At 36.0% G+C, this 23,443-nt stretch overlaps 1 protein-coding gene and 1 long non-coding RNA gene across 5 annotated transcripts in view; one reads left to right on the forward strand and one right to left on the reverse strand.

The window, feature by feature from the left end:
- LOC115291893 overlaps positions 1-7,210 on the forward strand; it is a 39,380-nt gene extending 32,170 nt beyond the window's left edge. Inside the window, exon 4 of the long non-coding RNA XR_003908712.1 lies at positions 7,005-7,210. This is a non-coding gene — a long non-coding RNA (uncharacterized LOC115291893). The remainder of the gene's footprint in view (positions 1-7,004) is intronic.
- TP63 (tumor protein p63) overlaps positions 1-23,443 on the reverse strand; it is a 222,147-nt gene that overhangs the window by 113,031 nt on the left and 85,673 nt on the right. For all 4 annotated transcript variants that reach the window (XM_029939639.1, XM_029939640.1, XM_029939641.1 and 1 more), the window contains exon 3: positions 23,132-23,264. In XM_029939639.1, the coding sequence (XP_029795499.1) occupies positions 23,132-23,264 (133 nt within the window). The remainder of the gene's footprint in view (positions 1-23,131; positions 23,265-23,443) is intronic.

Consider the following 23,443-nt stretch of genomic DNA (forward strand, 5'->3'; position numbering starts at 1 on the left):
CCATATCCAGTGATATTTTTTGATCTTCAGGTAACACAGACTGGATGGATCTGTGTCCTCTTTCCCTCCCAAAGTAATGCAGTTACTTGCATACTGTAATTATGGAACTAAGTTCTAGGCTGCTTTGGTGGTGGGATTTGATGACCTTGAAGATTGCTCCTAACCATAAGATTTCTATGATTAAAAACAAACAAATAAACAACAAAAATGTGGAAAGTCCATAATACAGTTAAACTAGGAGAAAAACTGGAGAGGATGATTCAACAATATTTCTAATGCCTCTTAGTATTTATGTTTGGTCATTTAATGTCTAGAAAATTTATTCTAGGTGCTGTTAAATAAGGAGCAAAATCACCTACAAAAACACGTGGCAGCCACTATTGTTCTCTAACTCTGCTAGGAACTGGCTTCTGATTTTGAGTCATGGTCTGGTAAAAGGAAACAATTTTGGCTTGGCAACTTACCCTCTTTGTCTGAATTAACAAGATGTACAAAATTAATGAAGGCATACTCAAAGAGATCTCTAACTGAGTCCATCAACCTTATTAAATACGGCTTCACTTCACAATAGTTTCTTGGAGCCATAATGGCCTGAAGCTGTCTGAAAGATTTACTGTCTAAGGACTTTGACCTAAAATAAGAGTTACAAGGGAAATTTTTGAGGAGTTATATAAAAGCAAGAATGAGAATTACTCAAAGGGAGTGAGCCTGACATGATCAGAAGGGATTAAAAAAATACAGTAAATGCCTTAGTTGGTACAGTCGAAGTTTCTTTCTTCAGATCCAAACATTGGAGGGGAAAGTGCATACAGAAAGAACATTGCATCAAGATCAAGATAACTTTCAGAGAGATTGCTTCATATCCTGGTGGCCTAACTTCCCAGAGAAAAGAAGGGGAAAAAAATCGTTACCTCTGGTCTTCCTTAGGAAATCTTTTCACTGATTTATGGATTGTAGAGGAGGCCACCAAGTAAAAGGAGAGACCCCATTCTCTCTTTCCATTGAAAGGCCTTGATGTCTGAGGATACAGCTGCCTTCAGATGCTCAGATAAAAGACACTAAGTGCAAAGTAGTAGTATTATCTACTTATTACCCCACTTATCTGCTTATTCCTTCCTTGAAGTCTTACTTCTGTCTGCAATATCAATCACTTCTCCGGCAGCTTGTCTCACTACAAAGGGAGGATTTGATCCCCTACTTAGCCCTCCAGAAGCAGCAAGACTAATTCATTACACCACCAAGTCTGCAGGACAAGATTATGTGGGAGGTGGGGGTGATATGCTCTGAGAGCACAATTCTTGAAAATGATGCAGACATTCAATCTACCTTTCCATCAAACATGGTCCTCTATACACTAAACTTGGCAGTGAGTAAGCACCAAACACATTAGAGAAAGTCTTGGTACTTTTTCCAAATATGTATAAGCTGTGGTTAGGCAAAATGACAATGTGAGCGCAACTATTTAACAGTATCCAAAAAATTTGACAGTCTCGAGTTGGTACATACAGATTGGTGAAATAAAGAGTTCATTTCAAGAGATGATACAAAGGCCCTTATTTTTTTTTAAAGACACCATCCCAGTATAGTGCAAATAATCAGGAAAACTGAATGCTGGGCTGGCTCCTTCACCAACTGGATAGGCAATCCATAGTTTATTGCTTCACTTCTCTGAGCTTTGGTTCCTTTATTGTAAAACGATATTAGCTACTAGATGATCTCTAAAGCTGGTTCTAGCACCCACATTCTAAGAGTGCCTATGGTGTTAGGTTAGAAAGAAAAACAAGCTGGCTTGCCATTATATTCAAAATAGGTGTTGTGTTTGAGAAACAATACATAATAGTTTGGGTCAGGGACAAGAAGCAAATTAGCAGACTGTGCTGAACTCCTACCTGACTTGAACTCCTAGATTCATTATAAAGGTTCATTTAACTGTCTTTATTAGCTGTTCTTAGTACATCAAAGGAGTGTTTCCAAATCCTTACAATTAGCCATGTAAACAAAAGTACAATTTATCATTTTGCCATCCTCAGTAAACAAGATGTCTGATACCCTGTCATGTCCTACTGAGGATAATATCCCAATTATAACCATTAGGTTGGGCATACAAATATTAACAGGGTCTTAGACAGACAAAGGTTCAACGCACTTTAAGTAGATCAATCAATAAATTTGCTGAATGTTGATGAGAACTGACCCACTGATCAACGTTAGCAGACAATGCCCAGACGTTTTCTGTTTTAGTTGAATTAGAGCCAAGATCTCACTCTCTGATAATGAAGCAATCAACCAAACAAACCTTTATTCAGTCCTAAGTGGTGCTGATACTACTGAGTATGCCCAAATATTCACCTCAGGAAGTCTAAAGAAGAATCTGTAATAGAGAAGACAGTCCTGAGTAATTAAAGAAAGTAAGGATTCCTTCAAGGCCAAACAGGTGATCAATGCTGAAAATATCTTTCATTGTTAATTTCATTATAAAAATCATGTGCAGGTAACGTATGAAACAATCTAAAAGAGCTGTATCTTTGGGATTCAATTCTTTCAATTTGGAGCTCCAAACAAGAGCCATATTTTCATTTATTTAACAGTATAAAATATTATAGGTGCCTTTTATTTTTTTCTAATTTTGTAATGTTTATTTATTTTTGGGAGAGACAGAGTGTTACCGGGGGAGGGGCAGAGAGAGAGGGAGACACAAAAACAAACGGAAGCAGGCGCTAGGCTCTGAGGTGTTAGCACAGAGCATGAAGCGGGACTTGAACTTAGATGTGAGATCATGACTTCATCATGGCCTGAGCCACTCAGGCACTCCAGGTGACTTCTATTTAGATATAATACATACCTGTTCACTAGTGAAGTTCAATTGCTTTTAATAACATTTAATTACCAAAAAATAATAATCCAAAGACTTAATGTACTTATAATGGCGTGAGATGTACATTTCATGCTTTTGTGAAGATCAAGAGTGATAATGAGCATAAAATAACTTTTTTAAACCTTGGGGGGTTATTCAAACAGAAAATATTTTATGTATTTGTTTTTGATGTATAGGTATCATTTTCTAAATCCATACTGCAATTAGCTTTGATTCATTCAAACAAAAACCTCTGACATAGAACATGATTTATACAGTAGAAGTGACAGACTAATTTCGAGAGACAACTTGCAACATTAAACATTTTGTCCTGCCTAACCATCTTTAGAGAGGACTTGGATTAGCCTCTTCAAATTCACATGAACACAGAGAAAAAAAATGTTCTTCAAAGAAAAAAGAACAGCCTTCCAGGCACAATACTTTTTGATAACTCCCCAAATGCCCCTACTTCTGTTGCCTGATTCTATTGCAAATTGCTTAAGTGATGTCAAAGAAGCATTTTAAATTAATATGTACACGTTCTAGATGAACAAAAAGAGCAGTAAATGACATATGGAAATGGCACCAAAAAAATCCAATGAGGATCCAGGATGGACAAGAAATTGTAGGAGGGACTGTGTGTAGTTTTCAAAACTTCTCTCAAGACAATAGCAGATAGAATGATTATGCACTGTCGTTAAGGCTCCACGGAGCACTCAAAGATTCAGACCGTACTGTTTTTTTAGGGAGCTCAGTATATGGTTAAAGAGATGAGCCCACTGGCCCTGCAAACCAACAAACATTTGCTAAGCTGGTTATAAGGCCAGGCATTGTAATGTGTTTTATAGAAAAGAAAGTAATGATTCCTGTTTTTGTGGAGCTTCAAGCTTCGTAAACAATCTGTCATCATGTATAAATCAGTTTGGGACATGTTACGGGAATAAAATCAATGGTGCCAAATTTTCAGCCTTTAAGAAAACCAAAAATGTATTTAGCACTGCCAAATTTAGTGTATAAAGTGAGTGATCCAACAATGAGATGATTCTGGTTGAGAAAACAAATGGCATTAAAATAAGGACATATATTTTCTGATGTTCCTGATCAGCATTCCCTGAAGGTGAGTGACAGGGAGAAGGTCCAGCATGAAATTACCCAACGTGGCCACTGTGAAGGATAGCATGTTTGAATGTCTAAACAGGTGTAGTCATTAAACATTTTTAATTTCTCTTTGGATACATCCCTAATGTATAAATATATTTAATATAGAAATCATTTGTAGTATATATTTATTATAATCATATTTATACTCAAAGACCACATAACTTATTTAGGTAAGTCTAAACAAGTTATTATGCTTCAAATGAACACTACCTAAGTGGTAAAATACAAAGCAAGGATCAAGCCACCATCCACTGGGCACATAATCTCTAACCCAAATAGATGGTAAAGCTGGTTAGTCAGACATAAATCACTGGTAAAATAGACAGACACAATCACGACATCCTTAGTATTGGCTTACATACAATATTCTCAAAGGGACTGACTAGAGATAACACTTCTTGAAATAAAATTTCACTTTTCTTTTTACCCAGAATACACTTCTACTCTTCTATTCAATTTGATCATCACATAGAATGAAAGTTTTGGAGGATGGCAGACATAATATAATACCTTTAATTTTAAACATTAAAAAAATATATACACATGGGGTGCCTGGGTGGCTCAGTCAGCTAAATATTCAATTCTTGATTTTGGCTCAGGTCATGATCTCACACTTGGTGAGTTTGAGCCCCACATCGGGCTCCACACTGACAGTTAGGAGCCTGCTTGGGATTCTCTCTTCCCCCCTCTCTCTTTTCCCCTTCCCTGCTCACTCACTCTCTCTCTCTCTCTTTCTCAAAATAAAGAAATTCACTTAAAAAAATATACACATGTACCAATAGAATCAGAAAACAACAACAGTGAGCATTTTTTCCCACTTCTTAAGGCTACACATGATTCTTAGTGCTTTAACATAATGAGTTTTAGTTATGATTTTGTATTCATATTAACCTATGAGGGACATGCCATTATAATTCACATTTTACAAATGAAGGAAAGAAGCATAGAGCGATGAAATAACTTGCTGTAAGTCACATAACTAAGTAGTAGACATGGGCTTTGAACAAGATTTTTGCAGCCAAATGAGCTTGCTTTCGTGCTGACCATGGCATGAAGCTTCTCTGGGCATCTCTGTGCACATGCTCCTACTTCTCATCATGTCACAGACTAGGAAGTTGTCCACCAGTGTGTATGTGTGTGCTTGTTTTCTCTAGGCCTGGGTTTCATCCATTACCTGCACTTGAATCTACTTGAACGTTCACTATGGCATCCATAGTACAAATGCCAACTTATATTTAATACATGTCCTTGTCACAGCCTATAGCTGAGTCAACCAAACAATGACAAGTCACCTCTTATTGTACAGTAGGTGCAATTACATCATAGTTAGTTCTAATGCAGATGGTACATTGGGGATTTGGGGCCAGAATTTCTTAAGGAATGAAATTCATTGCTTGATAATAATGCTTTGACTATAATATAATATATACATATCTTATGTTATATTTGCTATTGGTCTGTCTGGATTTGGAGAAATCTGATGAACAATTATCTAGAAATTTTAAAGAAAGTTAAAAATAATTTGCAACTACTTATAATCTTTATGATTCAAAAAAATTTTTAAAGAAATAATTACATAATAATAAAAGTTATACCAAAAGAAAGATCTGGATCTTAAAACTGATAAAACATTGTAACATCTATATAAAACCACCTCTTAAGTTTTGTTTATTTAAAACAACCCATTGTGTTGCATGACTGGCCTAAAAAAATAAATATTAAAAAATATTGAGCAATAGTATTGTGATAATCTCTATTTACTATCTCATTTCATTTTTGCAATAATCACATTAATCCCATGTTAAAAAAGAAAAAAAAAGACAACAAACCTAATGCTTAGACAGGGTTAGTTAACACCCAGAATATTTAAACAGAGTTCAAAGTACTTAGCCCTTGGAATAAATCTCCAACAATAAAATACTACTTGCTTTGTTTTATGTGTTGGCATACTACATGAGATTGCACTTTTATGGGTTATCCTAGGAAAACTTTGATACTAAAATTTAGGTATCAGGATGTCTAGATTTGAATATCAGTTATCTATTTTGTAGAGAGTTTTAGTGATGTGTGTCAGGTCACTCAGCTACATGGTGTAGAATTCAGGATCAGAACTTAAGTTTCCAAACATTTATGGCAGCACCTTTTGCTCTGCATAATAGCCTATTTTTGTACAGACTATACAAAATTGGAATGTTCGAACCAAGAGTTTCTTTCTTTGTAATTCAGTCATAAGGTAATGGCTTGATTCTATCATCTATCAGACAATGTAGCATCCTACACTTTGCTTGGTAAAAGTTGAGATTCATGGGTTTCCATCCACAAGGTACTCTTTAGCTGAAACTCTGGAGAGATTAATAAGGCTAGTTTCGTTCTGTTGTGACAGAGAATAATTTGAAATTGAAACCAAACTTCAAATTTGTCAAACCTCAACTGATTCTTGGAATTCCTTCAAAAACAAAACCACAAAATATTAAATGCCTGTGTTATTCTTCACCATTGAGACTTTCACCAGATAAAGCAAGAAATTGAATTTCTGTAATACTCTGAAGAACATCCCATTACCACAGCATAAATTAAGATATTGGTAATCTCCCCCTCCAACTGAAACTATCACCAACTGTCCCTATCTACTTAAGAACTGTATACAACCAGAAGAAGAAGATATAATGGGAGTCATTACCACATAAGATCTTTTAGTATGACCTAGATGAGCAACCACGTCAAAAAAAGAAAAAAAAATTAAAAAAGAAACCCACTGATACTTCGGTTATTGCCATTATATAATGAAGAAACCTTTTGAAGTACACACTTAACATTTCTGTCATAGATTGAGACCTTTATATATGTTTGTATGAAACCATTTTGTTGCATGGCTGAAATGTGTGTCAACCTGCAGTTCATATCTTTTGCCTCACACTTTATTATTTGTTAATTTTAAAAGGCCAGCTAGGAGAACATATACTTAATATTTTCATAAACTCCCCCCTAGGCTGCAAGACAAGGGATCGACAAGGCGTGCATGTAGCAAGCAGGAAAGATTACATCAAGAAAGCTTAATTCCTGTCACCCCAAAGAACAGACACAACCAAGAGAAAAAGCCTTCTCTTTAAAAGGTGCAAGGAAACTGTTTTCCTAATTGTTATTCTTGTTGTTGTGTCAAGGTGGGGTGGGTAGGTTTGTTTGTGCATTTTTTTAAGCGAAAGAAAAGATTTTTAAGTGTAACATTTACCACTGTGTTTTGTTGTTTTTGTTGTTGCTGTGTGTGTGTGTGTGTGTGTGTGTGTGAGACATGACTTATACTTTTAGAAAGGCTCATTTTCAGAAGAAATCTGAATGAGGATACAGTGTGTAGAAAGACATTCCAATGAACTGGTTAGGCAAGTCGTTGTTTGGAAGGAACACTGCCTCCGGGCTCAGGAGGCAGATGGAGGTAGCACACTGAAGGAGGATTGGGGGATTTAGTTCCTCCTTCTCCATCCAGCTCATGTTCATATTCATGACTAGTCTTCAGTACAATCCCTCACCGCCCACCTAGCCTCCACAAAAAGCGCTGATGAGAAAGTACTCATTTTTTCAAATATGAAAATGTTGTACTTGTGTACTGATTTTTGCAAGGCTCCCATCCCCTTTGCCCTGGAGAATAGAAAGGAAAGAAAGACAGTCACCAACTCTTTAGATTCCGTGCCACATAGTTATTATTTAGAACAGGTTTTGTCATGTGTTTTGAACAGGGCACATTGGTTTATATGTGTTTTCACTAATGGTTCTGGAAAATATATGTGGCCCTGGTGTGGTCCCATCAAAGCCACATGAAGATACAAAAGAAGTCACAGCAAGACTGAATTCAGAAGCATGGTTCGGCGGTTTATCTATTACAAAGGATGAAGGGACTGAGTTATTAGCCGGTCCAATTCCCTGCTTTTACACATAAGGAAAATAAGACTCTGAGGGTGAAGTTGTCCATCCATCAGCAAAAAGCCAATTACTGACAGCAGCATGAGGGCTAGAAGCCTCCCAGCTGCTAAAGTTTGAGTGCTTCTCACAATGGATGAGATAGTGGGGGATCTGGATGGCTCAGTCATTAAAGCCTCTGACTCTTGATTTCAGCTTGGGTCATGCTCTCATGCCCAGCCCTGTGCTGGGCTCTGCACTGACAGCATGGAGCCTGCTTGGGATTCTCTCTCTTTCTCTCTCTCTGACTCTCCCCTGCTCATACACCTGTTCTCTCTCTCTCTCTCTCTCTCTATCAAAATAAATAAAAACATTTTTAATGAAAGTTATAGAAAATTTATAAATTCCACATTTAAAATACTCATTTGGGGTTCTAGGTGGCTCAGTTGGTTCACATTGAACTTCAGCTCAAGCTTGTGGTTCGTGAGTTCAAGCCCACATCAGGCTCTGTGCTGACAGCTCAGAGCTGCACAGTGAAGGTACAAAACTGAGATGTTAAAATATGTGCTCTCTTTCTATCTCTTAAAGAGGGTGTGGTGAGAAAAGCTTTGAATAATATCCATTAAGAGCTCTTCAGTGTTCTTGGGAGGATGATATAGATACGATAGAGAACTGTGTTTTTTAATGTATAGATAAATGATATCTTTCCTAAACACAAAAAATAATTTTGATAGACAAAAGACACCAAAATGAAGCTCACATCACTGCAGACAATATACTTTTGATAGGCACCCCCACTCAGCTAACCTGTATGCACAAATGAAGTGAGAGACTTCTACTGCACAGACTAAATCGGTAAGTCTATCTGTCTGTTTGTCTCTCTCACATGCACATACACAAACACACAGACACATTTAGATCTTACCTTTTACCAGATGAAGATTACCATAACCCTCCTAATCAGAAATAAATAATTGAGCTGCTGGTTTCATAAACCAAACAAACAAACAAACAAACAAAACCTCTATCCCAGCAATCCCAGCATTTTATCAACATGCTTCTTATTTTCTAGTTAGTAGGCTATTCACCTTTATCCCTCATGAGGCTGTAAAGTAAAAGGACTCATTTTCATCTTTGTTCTTACCTTAAGAGCTAGAACTTAATATGTACTAAATAAATGTGTGGGAAGAAAAAGTAGATAATAAATAGAGAGACTCAATCTTAATCCCAACACACCTATTTACCTTGACAATAAGCACAGAGTTTGGGGTCAGATGCATTGCAGGCACCTCTATATCTCCAGGCACCATCCTCTTGCTAACCCTACTCTTTATGCTATAACTGGTCTGGCAAGACCATCAGGTTAGAATATATCACTGTTTTCCTTGAACTGACCCCAACTCAACTATTTGTCTATCTCCTTACTTCCTCTCTTGCCACTTAGGATCAAGCCAAACCAAAATGACCTTTACACAGTTTACCACTTAACTCAAGGGGTTAACTCAAGAGGTATCAAATTAACAGCTCACATATAAGTTTAGGGAACTTAAAAATAATAATAATAATAATTAGCATTACTCTCAGTGAAGGCTAATATTCTCCAGTTCTTACTTATCATCATCATTTCCTGCTCTCTTAAATTGAATGCTTCACACATTTAAGCTTGTTCCCTAGCTAACTTAGATAGTTCTCATGGTCTAAAATAACTTCTCTTTCTTCTCTTTCACCTGGCCAATATATTTCCTGAGCTTTCAAATAGAAATGAGAATCAGGATTCCTGCTGAATTTTATCTGTGTTCTCCTCTGGTGTTTACCAATTTCTACCTTGATAAGAGTTGTTTGTATGTATCTCCTGTTTGGTAATAAATGGTGAAGTTCTTGGGAGTAGAACATGCTCTGTTTATTCATCAAATCCTCCAAATTTCTCAAGTATAGAAAGAAGCAAATGTTAGCTAAGTGCAGGATGACTGAGTTGCTTAATGCCTAAAAGTTATCATTCTTATAGAGTACGATGTGACTACTGTTCTCAAAGTTATAAAGCCCAAAAGTCATTGTCAATGATTTAAACTCTGGTCAAGTTCAGTATGGGTACCCATTTATTGTCTTGTCTATTTGTCTCTCGGTAGGTAGGCAAAAAATATTTTCTTTTATATGATTATTTATTATTTATTTTTATTTTGAGAGAGAGAGAGGAGATGCACATGCACATGTGAGTGGGGGAGGGCTCCGTCAGCACAGAGTCCAATGTGGGGCTCAAACCAAGAAGCCTTATCATGAACTGACGTGGAATCCAGAGTCGAATGCTTAATCTATTGAGCTACCCAGGTGCCCCAGGTATGATTATTTAGATCATTTATAAATGACTTCACTAACTTCATAATCGTCTCCCCTTCTGATTTTAAGTTATAGGTAGTGATAGAATTAGCTCCTTTATTTAAACTTTGTACCCTTAGCAGAGTATCTTGAACTTAGTAAATGATCAGCAAATTCTTGTTGCATTAACAAGAATACAAGCTTGAAACTTCAGTCTTTTTGCCAGGGAAAAGATTCTTAGTCACCTACAATTTAAGAAAACCAGGCATGAGGATTTGTGTAACAACATGTTACTGATGAAGACACATGAAGTCAACCACTTAATATGTTAAACTTCTTTTTCTAAACTATGACACTCTACCTTTTTATTTTCTTAATGGCATAACCCAGCAGAACTTTCTACATGTTTTAAGATGAGGGACAGCTAATAATGTCTATTTTAAAGTAGAGATGAAGGCCTAGAGGTTCCTTTATGGCTCTGTACCCTTGGGCAAGTCATTCTCCACTCAGAGCCTGAGTTCTTCCCTCTATAAAAATCCACGTTTCTCCAACATCAGAATCACCTAGAGGGCTTTATTGAAAGACTGTTGCCCTCCCTCTCCTAGTTTCTGTTTCAGCAGATCTGGAGTGCAACTCAAAATATTTGCATTTTTTTAAAGTTCTTGATGCTTTGGGCCAGAGACCACATTCATTTTGAGAACCATTGATCTAAACCATCTAGGAGTCAATGCAGCTCTGATGTTATTATCATTCTAAGATTCAAACCAAGAGATATCAGGGTGTCCAATTCCAGAGCTTGTGCTCTAGAGCAGAGTACATTTTATTATGGTAAGATTACTGAATGACACCCAAATAACTAATATAAAATAATAGTAATTAAAATGAAAGTGTTTTCTGTGAGTCCTACAAAACCTGAGTGGACACCAGAGTAGATCAGCTTAAAAATTTTGTTTTAAGTTTATTTATTTTTTAGAGACAAAGAGAGACAAGAGGGCAAGCGGCAGAGGTGCAGAGAGAGGGAGACACAGAATCTGAGGCTGGTTCCAGGCTCTGAGCTGTCAGCACAGAGTCTGATGCAGGGCTCAAACCCATAAACCATAAGATCATGGCCTGAGCCAAAGTCGAATGTTTAACCAACTGAACCACCCAGGTGCCCCCAGAGGATATCAGCTTTTAAAAGAAATCTGCTTCCAGGGCGCCTGGGTGGCTCAGTCAGTTAAGCATCCAGCTTTGGCTCAGGTCATGATCTCACTGTTAGTGAGTTCAAGCCCCACACTGGGCTCTGTGCTAATATCACAGAGCCTGGAGCCAGCCTCAGATTCTGTGTCTCCCTCTCTCTCTCTCTCTCTCTGCTCTTCTCTCACTCATGCTCTGTCTCTGTCTCTCAAAAAACATAAACATTTAAATATAAATTTTTTAAGAAAAAATTTTTAAATTTGCTTCAAAATTTGATTGAATTTGAAGGAAACTCAACTCTATCTAGTTTCAAATAGAAAAAATGGGCTAATCAGATTTTAAAGAATGCTAGTATATCTTCAAATACTACCTTCTTTTTTTGAAATACAAAAATACAATCCATACCAATTTCACCTTTTCCTGAATCAGTAATTGCTCTATTTGGGATTGATAATTTCCTGTTTTCAGATTTATCATATTCTAAAAAGGAATGGCAGTTAGCATCACTACTGTGCACAGGCCACATACAAAACACTGTGTTCATTGCTTTACACATCCTTCGTCAGTTCTCTAAACAGCTTTTTTCTGGTGTGTCATCCACACTATTGCCCTCATTTCACAAATGGGTAAACTGAAGCTCAGAAACATACCAGAATTTAGCTAAGGTCCTCCAAGTAGTGGATGAGAGATCCAGATTCAAATGCAGGCAGCAATCTCCTTCCAGAGCTTGAACTCTCCACCACTATCTTTAACAGTAGATGGAAAGGCTGGTCTACAAATCCAGAAAGAGGTTTAGTCCAGGGTCAACCATAAACCCTAGTGGAAACACTGGAGAAGTTCATCCTAATCAACCTGGATCTCAGTTTTCCCGTCTATTAAAGGAAGGCTGGAGTAGAACTACATATCATGTCTACAGCTCCTGAGTCTACTATTCTAGAATTTTCCAGGTTTGTAGATTAAAGCTATATTAAATAAACTGGTTCATTGAAGGAAAGAACAGGGGACTTATGGCATATTACTTCAGACACATCATATTTTCTCTAAGCCAGCATGCTAGGATTTCAACCTCATTTGTTTTTAAGAGAATGCAAGGTCAGATTCAGCTCCTGTGTTTCTGCTGAAATCCTTTTCTGTGTATCTGCCCTCTTCAACTTTGTCATTGTGAATGCATACACACTAAGCATGGTGTCTTAAGTAACATTGCTGAGGTTACAACAAAGACAGGTGTTAGGGGAGCTATTTCCCTGGGGCTATCGTTTCCAACTCTCTCTCCTCAAAAACAGAGGGAGGGGATAGAAGGAAAAAGGGTTTCTTTTCAGATTAAACACAGCGGCTGCAAACACCTTCCCCTAGGCAATAAATTCTCTGCCAGTGCACGCTGCAGTTTACCCAAACACCAAAGCAAAAAGCAAACAGCCCCTTTTGTAAGGGAGGAGCTGTCACCTGTCAACTGATGTTTGTGAATTTCTAGAGAAGAAAAAAAAGAAAGAAAGAAAGAAAATCCTTTCCCTTATTTTATTAAGCAGACTGTTTGTTCAAGGTTTGAAATGCATACTTGTGTTTAGGGTAAAAGTCCCTGGCCTGGCAATTCTGAACAAAGTGGTATCTTCTGATTGGCTACACTGCACAAAGAACAGAACAGGGCAACAGTCTGCTTTTCTGGGGGACCCCTGAACTCAGTCTAATCAGAATGGATATTGGGCCATCTCATAAGCTACATTAAGGGACTACAAATGCAGCTTCCAAAAACTGGAGGTTTTTCTTCTATGTGGCATATATTTTGACTGTTTCACTTGTTTTTTATAGAACTAATAAAAGCTTATTTGGTACAAATTATGATTGAATGATTATTTTAATGGTAGCAGCCGAAGAATAAGGGTAGTAAAGATACTAAAAGCAAGGGTTAAGAAATGCTGCATGGAAAAGGAGAAAATGTTTACGTTCTCATGTTCAGGGCTAACCCTAGGAGTTATATATATATATATATACATACATATATATGTGTATATATATATATATACATACATATATATGTATATATATACACATACATACATACATATATATATTCATACCCTTTCTTCATACTGTCTGCATCCCAATGAAGCCTGCCCACCCCGCTCATCACCGTTCCATTCTCCAAGATGTCTTACTCATCTCCAGTCAAAACTACCATCCCTTCCACAAACTGCAGTCAAAGCTGTTTCAACAGGGGCTGTTTCACCTTGACGTGTAAATGACTAGAATCCCCTTTAGTCACCTAGAAGTATTCACACTTTTTAAAGTAGTCTTCATGCCCAGCATGGAGCCCAATGTGGAGCTTGAACTCACAACCCTGAGATTAAGACCTGAGCTGAGATCAAGAGTCAGACGCTTAACCAACCGACTGAACCGCCCAGCCTCCCTGAAGCACTAGCATTTTTTTCAGAGGGACTGTGTAATGAAAATTGATTTCAAGTTTATAGACACTTTTGCACAGCTGTAGGAGTATAAATTGAAAAGAAAAACTCATGAAAAGAAATTTGGTAAGTATTAGTAGCACTGCTGTTCAAAAAGTTTTACTCTAAGCATCAGGCACAAGAAAACATTTTGAGAGTATATATGTTTTGATACCTACTTCTAAAGTTCTTGTTTATTAGTAGCATTGCTTTTATAATCAGAGCAATTTGTTAACTTGCATTTTATTATAAAATGTATTCATCTATCTCGGTTGTTCTTATGAGAAAAGCACAGACAAGTGATAACAAAAATAATTTTTAAATGACTATAATTTAAATGCAAGGAACTTTGAATGAAAAAAATCAGATAATGAAATAAACCATTGCAATTCTTCGAGGTCAATGATAGGTATTATTGTCTATCCATAAAAATGAAAGAGGTTCATAGAGATTATCAAGTTCACATGGCTAACACTGGTAAAGACAGCTCCAATCGTAGTGTATCTGACTAAAAGTCTCCTGTCATAATTCTAAAGTAATAAACTGTATAGCCCCATTAAGTATAATGTAGTCATCAGTGTAAAAAACAAAAAAAACAAAACCAAAAATATCCTGCACTGAACTGTAGTGTTTTTTTCTAGAAGACCTGACCAGGAGATGGGAGAGAAGTGGGACATTTGGAAAGGAACAAGGGAATGCACGGGAGGAACAAAGAGGCTAAAAATAGTGGAGATATGAAAGTGGTTCGGGAAGCTTGAAGGAGACCAAGTAGGAAGAGCAGGGAAGGAAAATAGGGAGACCTTCCTTCAAATGAGTTCCTGATATTAGCATCAGTCTTAGGATTGGCAGACATTATTCATGTCAGGTGCCTGGGAGACCAAGATATATAGAAAATAATTTCTATTTATTGACATATCAAGAATCAAACCCTTTCCACCTTTTGAGCCAGGAAGGAGGTATGTAGGGTAGGAAATTAAGACTTTTTGAGTAACTCATGCAGCAATGTTGTTAACCAGCCCCTTGTAGCCTGATGAGAGTAATTTACGGAAAACATACGTGTTCACAGAATATGTGCTTTACTATATTTATTTAATTTATAATATATTCAGAATGAAATTTATCAAATGAGGACAAATGAATTGGCATATAAAAAACAATCTTGATGCAATTCTAAAAAGTTAGAAAATATTTTTAGGTGAGGTTGTGTGTGTGTGTGTGTGTGTGTCTGTGTGTGCTCCTGCATATATGTGTGTGTGTGTAGACAGAGAGAGAGAAAAGGTTGAGGAAGATATAGAGGGAATGTCTATAAACTTTTATTCAAAAAACTTCAGCAAATTAGAGCTCTGACGTGGTTTAGAATCCTGCTGGGAAAATAGAAGTACGTATTTTTCTTTGAAAAAAAAAACATTCTGATTAAAACATTCTAATTACATAGAATTCCCTATTCTTTCTGATAATATTCAGTCAGAATTGTAACTTTCATATGAAGGAATAACAACATCAATGATAAATATCCTGTCCAATAAAATACTTATTCTCTTGAGTTCTTTAAAAATACATTTGACAGTTAAAAGTAAAACTTATAACACTGTCTGATGGAGTGGTCAATGTACATAGATGTACATATATATGTATTTATATACATATATATTATAGAGATGTGTTATATGTGACAACACATATGTCATATTATATATGACAACATCACGGAGAAGGGTTATGAAACCAATATTGTGGTAAGTTTTTTACATTCCATTTGAAGTGATAAAATATTGATTCTCAATAGACTATAAAAATTTTGACTATAATCCCTAGAAAAATAATTTAAAAATATGCAAAGAAATATAGCCAAAACCAAGATAGAATAAGAAAATACTAAAAATAGGCCAAATTATCTAAATATTGGCAGAAAAAGGGGAGACAAAAAAGCAATGGAGAAAAAAAAACATAAAGAGTATGTATGTATACATATACATGAAACAGATATAAATATGCCAATTAATAGAGATTTCCAGAATGGATAAAACTGACCCAGCTGTATGTGGTCTAGAAGAAACTCACTACAAATATGAAGCAAAAACAGACAGACTTGAAAGCAGCAATAGACAAATCCATAATTGGAGTTGAAGACTTAAATATTCATCTGTCAGTAATCACTAGAACTATGAAAATAAAAATAAACAAGGATAGAGAAAAACTGTATAATATCACAAACCAGCAGAACCTAATTGACATTTATAGATCACTCTATGACCACAGAATATTCACCAAGATAAACTTGACTTATGAAACAAACCTTAACAAATTTCATAAATTTGAAATCATATAAAGTATGTTTTCTGATCATAATGGAATTAAACTAGAAGTCAGTAATGGAAAGGCAACAGAAAATACCCAAATACTTTGAATTTAAATAGACTTGAAAATACACATAGGTCAAAGAGAGAGTCTCAAGGGAAATCAGAGAATACTTTAATCTGAACAATATAAAAATACAACATATCAACAGGTAGGTGATTCTACCAAAGCAGTGTTTCATGGGAAATTTGTAGACATAAAATACTAACATTAGAAAATGAGATCTCAACTCAGTAATATAAACTTTTAAGTTAAGAAGCCTAAAAAATAAAGAGCAATATAACCCAAAGAAGCAGAAGAAAATAAGACCAGAAATAATAAAGAGAAAAATAGTGAAGCCAGGAAGCTGAACTGTTTTTTCAAAAGATCAATACTGCTAATAAATTTTCAGTAAGACTGATGGAGAAAGAGAGGACCCCGGTTGCCAACGTCAGAAATGAAACAGGAGGACATTACACATCCCACAGGTGTTAAGAAGGTAGTAAGGGATCATCCAAACAAGTCTCACCCACAAAAAAACACATTCAAACTTGATGCAATTAACCCATTCCTTACAAACCACTGTTTGTGAAAACTTACCCAAGATAAAATAAATCATCCTATTAAGTTCTGTAACAATCAATGAAACTGAACCTATAATTTAAAGAGCTTTCCAAAAAGAAATGTCCAGGCCCAGATTATTTTATTGGCAAGTTTTTCCAAACATTTCATAAGAAATTACATCAATTCTACATACTATTTCCTAGAATATAAAGATACTTCACACAAAGCACAAACACAGAAATCATACTGACATTCATAACCAATAAAACTGACAAGACAAAAATGACCATGCATCATAACTATTAATACCATCTTGAATTGGTGGGATTAATGCTCATTCACTTTAAACTGTAGTTTCTTTACTATCTATCAGAGTCAAAATCTTTAAAGCCTACAAAATTCTATCTTGTCTTATCATTTTAGATATTATATACAATGCCACAACGAAGCCTTCATTTCTGAGTGTGTGTGTACATATATATGTCAGTATATATATTTGTGTACATACTTATTTATATATTTTAAGTTGTTTTGTGAAAGAAAATCCTAGAAGCGGCACTAATGGATGAAGTGTAAGTACCTTTAAAATGTAATAAATTAGAATAGGCAAATTGTCCTCCAAATACATCAAATTATACTCCTGTCTAAAGTGAAAACATTGTCTGTTTCACAATATCATCAGCGCTGGATATTATCAATCATTTAAATCTTTGCTGACCAGGTAGATGTTAATCTATGATACAATCCATGATAATACACAATGAATCTCATTCTCTGAATTCACATTTTTAAATTATTATTAGAGAACTTGAATATTTAGTGTCTGTTAAACATCTGTAAATTACTTATACTCTTTGCCAAAAAGCAGGCATTTTATCTTTCTCTTATTTTTATTATTTTTAATAATTAATTAATTATTTTGAGAGAGAGGGAGAGCACATGCATGCATGAGAGAAAGAGAGCATCAAAGAAGCAGATAGAGGGAGAGAGAGAATCCCAAGCAGATTCCACACTGTCAGTGCCAAGCCTAATGCGGGGATTGAACTCACAATCTGGGCAATCACAACTGGAACGAAAGTTGAGCCCTTAACTGACTGAGCCACTCAGGTGCCCCTCTTTCTCTTATATTTAAATAGTCATGTTGTTAGGGCTATTAAACCTTTGCCATGTGCTATACATTTTTAAATGTGTATTTTGTCCTTTTTTCTATAGAAATTTCTCCTTAGCTAAATGTTTTAAGTCTCATTTAAAACTTCTGAGATTTACGTTATAGTTTTTTTTGTAGTTTATTGTCAAGCTGGTTTCCCTGTAGTACCCAGTGCTCTTCCCCACAAGTGCCCTCCTCCATGACCATCACCTCCCATCCCCTTTCGCCCTCCCCTTTCAGCCCTCAGTTTGTTTTCAGTATTCAAGAGTCTCTCATGATTTGCCTCCCTCCCTCTTCCTAACTCTTTTTCCCCCTTCCCCTCCCCATGGTCCTCTGTATTTGTAATAAAATTTTTTCATAACAGAAACTTGGACCTCTTTTCCTTTCTCTGTTTTGGTCAATTTGACTCATAGTTCAAGGCCTAAATAAAAACCACCTTCTCTGTAACACATTTCTAGTCTTTCTCAGGCACAATAAATCATCTCTTTTATGTGTGTCTTTAAGAAATATATATTTAAGAGTACTTTTCATAAGTAACTTTATAAATCTTGGCCCCTTTGCTATACTATGGTGTTCTCAAAGCTAGAGACCATAATTTCTCCATCTGTATCACAAAGAACATAGCATACAGTAAGTACTAAGGAAAGCCTGTGGCTAGATCTAGTATATATATTTGAAATCCTATAGGAATCTTGGGTCATTTAAGATGTAGGGCAGCATGCTTATTGTTGTGGCCTAAGTCTTTCTAAATACAAACACACTATCCACTCTTTTGAAATACAGAGCTGAAGACTCTTCATGTATGTCTGGGATGCCACAATAAGAATTTATAAAAATGGTTGGTTTTAGATAATAAGCACTCAAAACGCTAGGGAAAAATTCAGTTCGATTATACAGGGCTTCTTCTAAAGCACAAAGAATCAACAGATGCAAAAATAAAAGTTATGTAGTTTCCATGAATCATTTCAGGAGAACATTTTAGTATTGATGCCATTATCCACCCATTGAAGACATGGCAGGCAAACTGCAATAGTTTGTAAATAAGGCAAGGCTGACAGGTAAAGTTATATATATTGGACATTAGAATCAGAAGCCAATAGGATCTTGGAAACAATTAGGTAAACATAGACTAATTTAAAAACTGAGAAATCTCATTTTCATTTGCTAATTCAATGTAGTTCAATTTTCAGTGACACCAAAATCATTCTAATGAAGAAGGCACATATATTCTCTGCAACTCAGATTTCCTTTGCTAATAATCAGAGTACAGAGTAAAACATTATGATTCCATTTCAAGACTTATTATTAAGGTAAAAATTGTATCAAAAGTCATTAAAAATGGATGCCATTCTCAATTTCGAGATTTCTGTCCTTAATTGGACATGTTGTTTTATGTCCACAGATTCATATTTCTTGCACAATGAGAACATGATTGGCTGAGATCCAAAATCTTTTAAAATGTTATATGCAAAATGGAAGTAATTCATGTACAGACTTTTGGAACTATTTAGTTCCAAATACATATACATAAGACAAACAAAAATATACTACCAAGTAATTGAAGGAAAGAACCTCACACTAGTTGCAGCAGCTACCTGTTTGAAAAACTAGGAATCAAGAGGATCCATGTTCTTACTTTCCAAACCAAACACTAGTTATAGGAGCCTAAGCAAGTCCACAATTTTGCCACTTTCACTGCTAAGGAGTGTTACTGTTAGGTAGTCCATCTACATGTCTTCCACATGTGGACATAGACAAGGGGAGACTCAGGATTCAGACAGAATTATAACTGTTAGCAATGTCTCACTTCTTTGGAGATTAAAAATAGAACAGCCACAAAGAGGCAAGTTTTTTAATCAAGTGCCTTCTCACTCAACTTGTCGATTTCTTTTAATATCATGTTCCTAAGGGACCTATTCCATTTCATTTTGTTTTCCAGCTTTTTCTGAATCACTTCAATTCCTTATTCCTTGCAATTTTTCTATTTTGTTTCCTGATTTCTTGTTACCCTTAATTTAATCTGGTAAACAATTTCAAGCTCGAAGGTGCTAATAAGTTATGGGGCACCTGTTTTATCATTCCTCATTACAGATGGTGACCTGCGCATCTTTAGAGGCAGAAAAGTATGGAGATTTTACCCTATGACTATCCCGTGGGGGAGGAGTGGTTTCCCCACAGAGGAACCCCTTGTATTGATAGAACAGATTGGTACATAAGAAGAAATAGGACCCAAGTGCCTCTCCAATACAGACCTTGGAGGAAAAATGAGAAAAGAAAAGATGGTCCCATAACCAGATTAGTATACTAACACTGCTGCGGAGTACACATGTCATTTTAGAAAACTTCTTTAGTCTCTTTTTCCTTTGATTTCTTAATTTATAAAACAAGGATAATAAATTCTACCTCATGAAGTTATTGCAAAGATTAAATAAATGATCAAATATATTCATCATTATCAACTACTGATGCTTAAGGAATATATCCTTTTAAAAATTTGTGATTTAGAATTGTAACAGAACATCTAGATCGATGTTAAGTTGAATGCTATCAGTTTCAATCAAGTCAGTCCTCCCAAGAGCATTATTAGAAATCAATTTCAAAGAATTAATATCATGTATATCTATGAATAACTGATTCTCGGCAAAAAATGTTGGACACAAATAGATAATTCTTTTAAATATCAGTATTTCTTAAAAAACAATAACCCTCAATGCATGCAGCAATGTATTCATAGCTAGATACTCATCATGAGAGCAATGACATCTGTGTAATTTCTTGGCTTTCTAGCCTTCATTCTTCTCATTTTATAACATCCTGTATAGCTTCCATGACTCTTACTCAGAAAATCCACCAGATTTCTCCAAAGTTTCCTTCGATGATTTGTAAAAGCACCACAAATGACTGAAGGTTTGCTCAAATAGCAAATCTGGGTAGTTTCCAACAGAACCGGGAAAACAGTGGAAGTAAAAAATAAATTACCTAAAAAGCCTAACACTTCCTGCATTGACACCCCATAGACAAAAGGAAGGAGTATAAGAGGCAGATGGGACTGGAAGCTTTGCAGATGTGAATGTTCAAGAAAAGAATATCCCTCTCACTGGAGATATTCTAGAACCGTGCTATGCAATACAGTACCAACTAGCCACAGGTGGTCATTTAGATCTAAATTTACTAAAGCTAAAATTAAGTTTCTCAGTTGCACCAACCACATTTCAAATGCCCAAAGGATGCATGTGGCTGGTGGCTACGGCATTGAACAGTACAGAATACAGAACATTTTACATCATTGAAAGAAATTTCCTTTGGACAGGACTGCTTGAAAAAGAACTTTTGGACTTTTTAGATAACTTCCAAACCTCATTTCTTATGACTTCAAAATTTCCTGAGGGTCTATTATGAGACAAATACAGCAACAAATACTTAGCATGACAAAATATGGCCCCTTGAGAGACAGCAATAAAACACGATAATACCGTATAATAGGATAACAGGACTAAAAATATACCTAGGTTGCCACAGAGGAATGGTCTCTAATCTATGGTGGAGAATCATGATATGGAACTTTGCCCAGAGAAGATAGGAAGTTTTCCCAGAGAAGATAGGATAAACTGGTTGTTGAAGGATTGTTAGGAATTGGGTAGAGAGGGAAAAAAATCAATCCCCCCCCACCAAAAAAAAAAAAACCCCAAAAAACACAAGATGTTCCTAAGGACAAAATTTCTAATAATATAAAGGAATAAACAGCATGACACATTTAAAAAAATCACGTGCTTCAGTGAGTATAAGTGTGTGAAATGTTAGTAGAAACTATAACTAAAAAGGCTTGATTCTCCATTTAAGCTTTATATAAATTTACTTGCTTTTATGAGTCCAGGAATCAGAACAGAAAATCCCCAGAGAGAATATGAAAAGATAAGTTTGCCTAGGTTCATACTACCTAACAAGAGGTGATAGTATTAGGTGAATTGGAGATATCTTAATTTTGAAGTCATAGTCAAATCAGAATTTTCCCCATTTATGTTTAATTGTAATACATTACAAGGCCTTGAGTGACCTGCCCTTTGATTTATCCATCAGTTTCCTTTCAAGAGCTCAAAGATATTTCAGAAGAATATCAGTATTAGAATGAAAGAGGCCACTGAAGAATAGAATTTTCTTTTCATCAACTTAGTGACAAAACATCAGAGTAGTCATAAAGTCACAACTTTGTATTTTTAGTTGTTTCCTCTCCCCTTTCCCACCACACTTTCTCCCAATATTTAAAAAAATAAAGTGTAATCCAAATAAAGAGAGAAGTACAATCCAGATTAAATATACATATACATTAAACACACACACACACACACACACACACACAGTGAAAATCCCGGTAACATCTTCTATCAGAAAGGAAAGGCAAGGTATTTTTAAAGTGGTCTACAAAATCCTGTCCACATGTAATCTATGAAATACCTCCTTTTTTCTACCTCTTTTATCCCCCAATTTTTCTAGAAAGGTTTGTGTGTGCATGTGCGCACCGCTCACATAAGTGTGTGTTTACAGGAAAAGCAGCAGGATTTGTATGGTGAATAATAATTTTTAAAAATAACAAAACAAAACAAGCCCACTAGCACTATATACAGCACGAATACAGCAATTTCATCCACATGCTTCAGAAAAGTGTCTTTCTTTAATATTAACCCATTACACAGTATGAGAAACTGAGGCCTAAGTTCACAAGTAACTCAGCGGTAAAGCCAAGAAAACAAAAAACCCCACCCTATTTTATGTATTACTTACCATGTTTCCCCTTATTCTATTATTAGGTGCTTAAATCTGTGTCTTCACCTTGAATTTACTTCCTCCTCCTTCATTAAAGAATAAAAGTTCCCATACTACCCTAGTATAGACAGAACTTGGATAAAATTCACATCTAGACTCTGACTCTGTCTCTTCCCCCCATAAAACCTTGGACTGGTATCATCCTTTCCAAACTGTGATACACATGAGGAACAATTCGGATAAAGGATGTAAGCGATTATTCCCAACACACATTTCCCACAGCAGTGGAAGAAGCAAACGCAGTATGCAGAGTTGAGGAACAGAATCCACAAATGCTTAATTTTCTCTCTGTTGACCGCATTGACTTTCTGTCCAGTGGCCTAGCCCATTCAGAGCCATCTGCCTTCTCATACACCATGCAACACAGAGATTTAACAGAAATGTGGATAGCATGGCCCACAGATTATAGGAAACTCTCCTGCCACTCACCCACATGGGGTCACTGAGGTCTGAGTCCTGCATGCGGATACAGTCCATGCTAATCTCAATCTTGTTTCTTGCACCATTTTCTGATGGCTCATCCACAAAGTTCAAGTCAATGGGCTGAACTGAACATATGGGCCTATAATAAAGGACAAACAAAAGTGTGTTAGGCAGAGAATGAGACAAACAAGAACTCGGTGGATAACAATGAGCTCTCAGTTTCAAAGATGGCAATGCTCATTGGTTGGAGTCAGAACTTCTAGGTTTGAATCATGGCTCAACCACATGCCATATGTGTAATCTCAGGCAGTTCAAATC

Source organism: Suricata suricatta, chromosome 5, assembly GCF_006229205.1.
Source record: "Suricata suricatta isolate VVHF042 chromosome 5, meerkat_22Aug2017_6uvM2_HiC, whole genome shotgun sequence".
NCBI lineage: Eukaryota > Metazoa > Chordata > Mammalia > Carnivora > Herpestidae > Suricata > Suricata suricatta.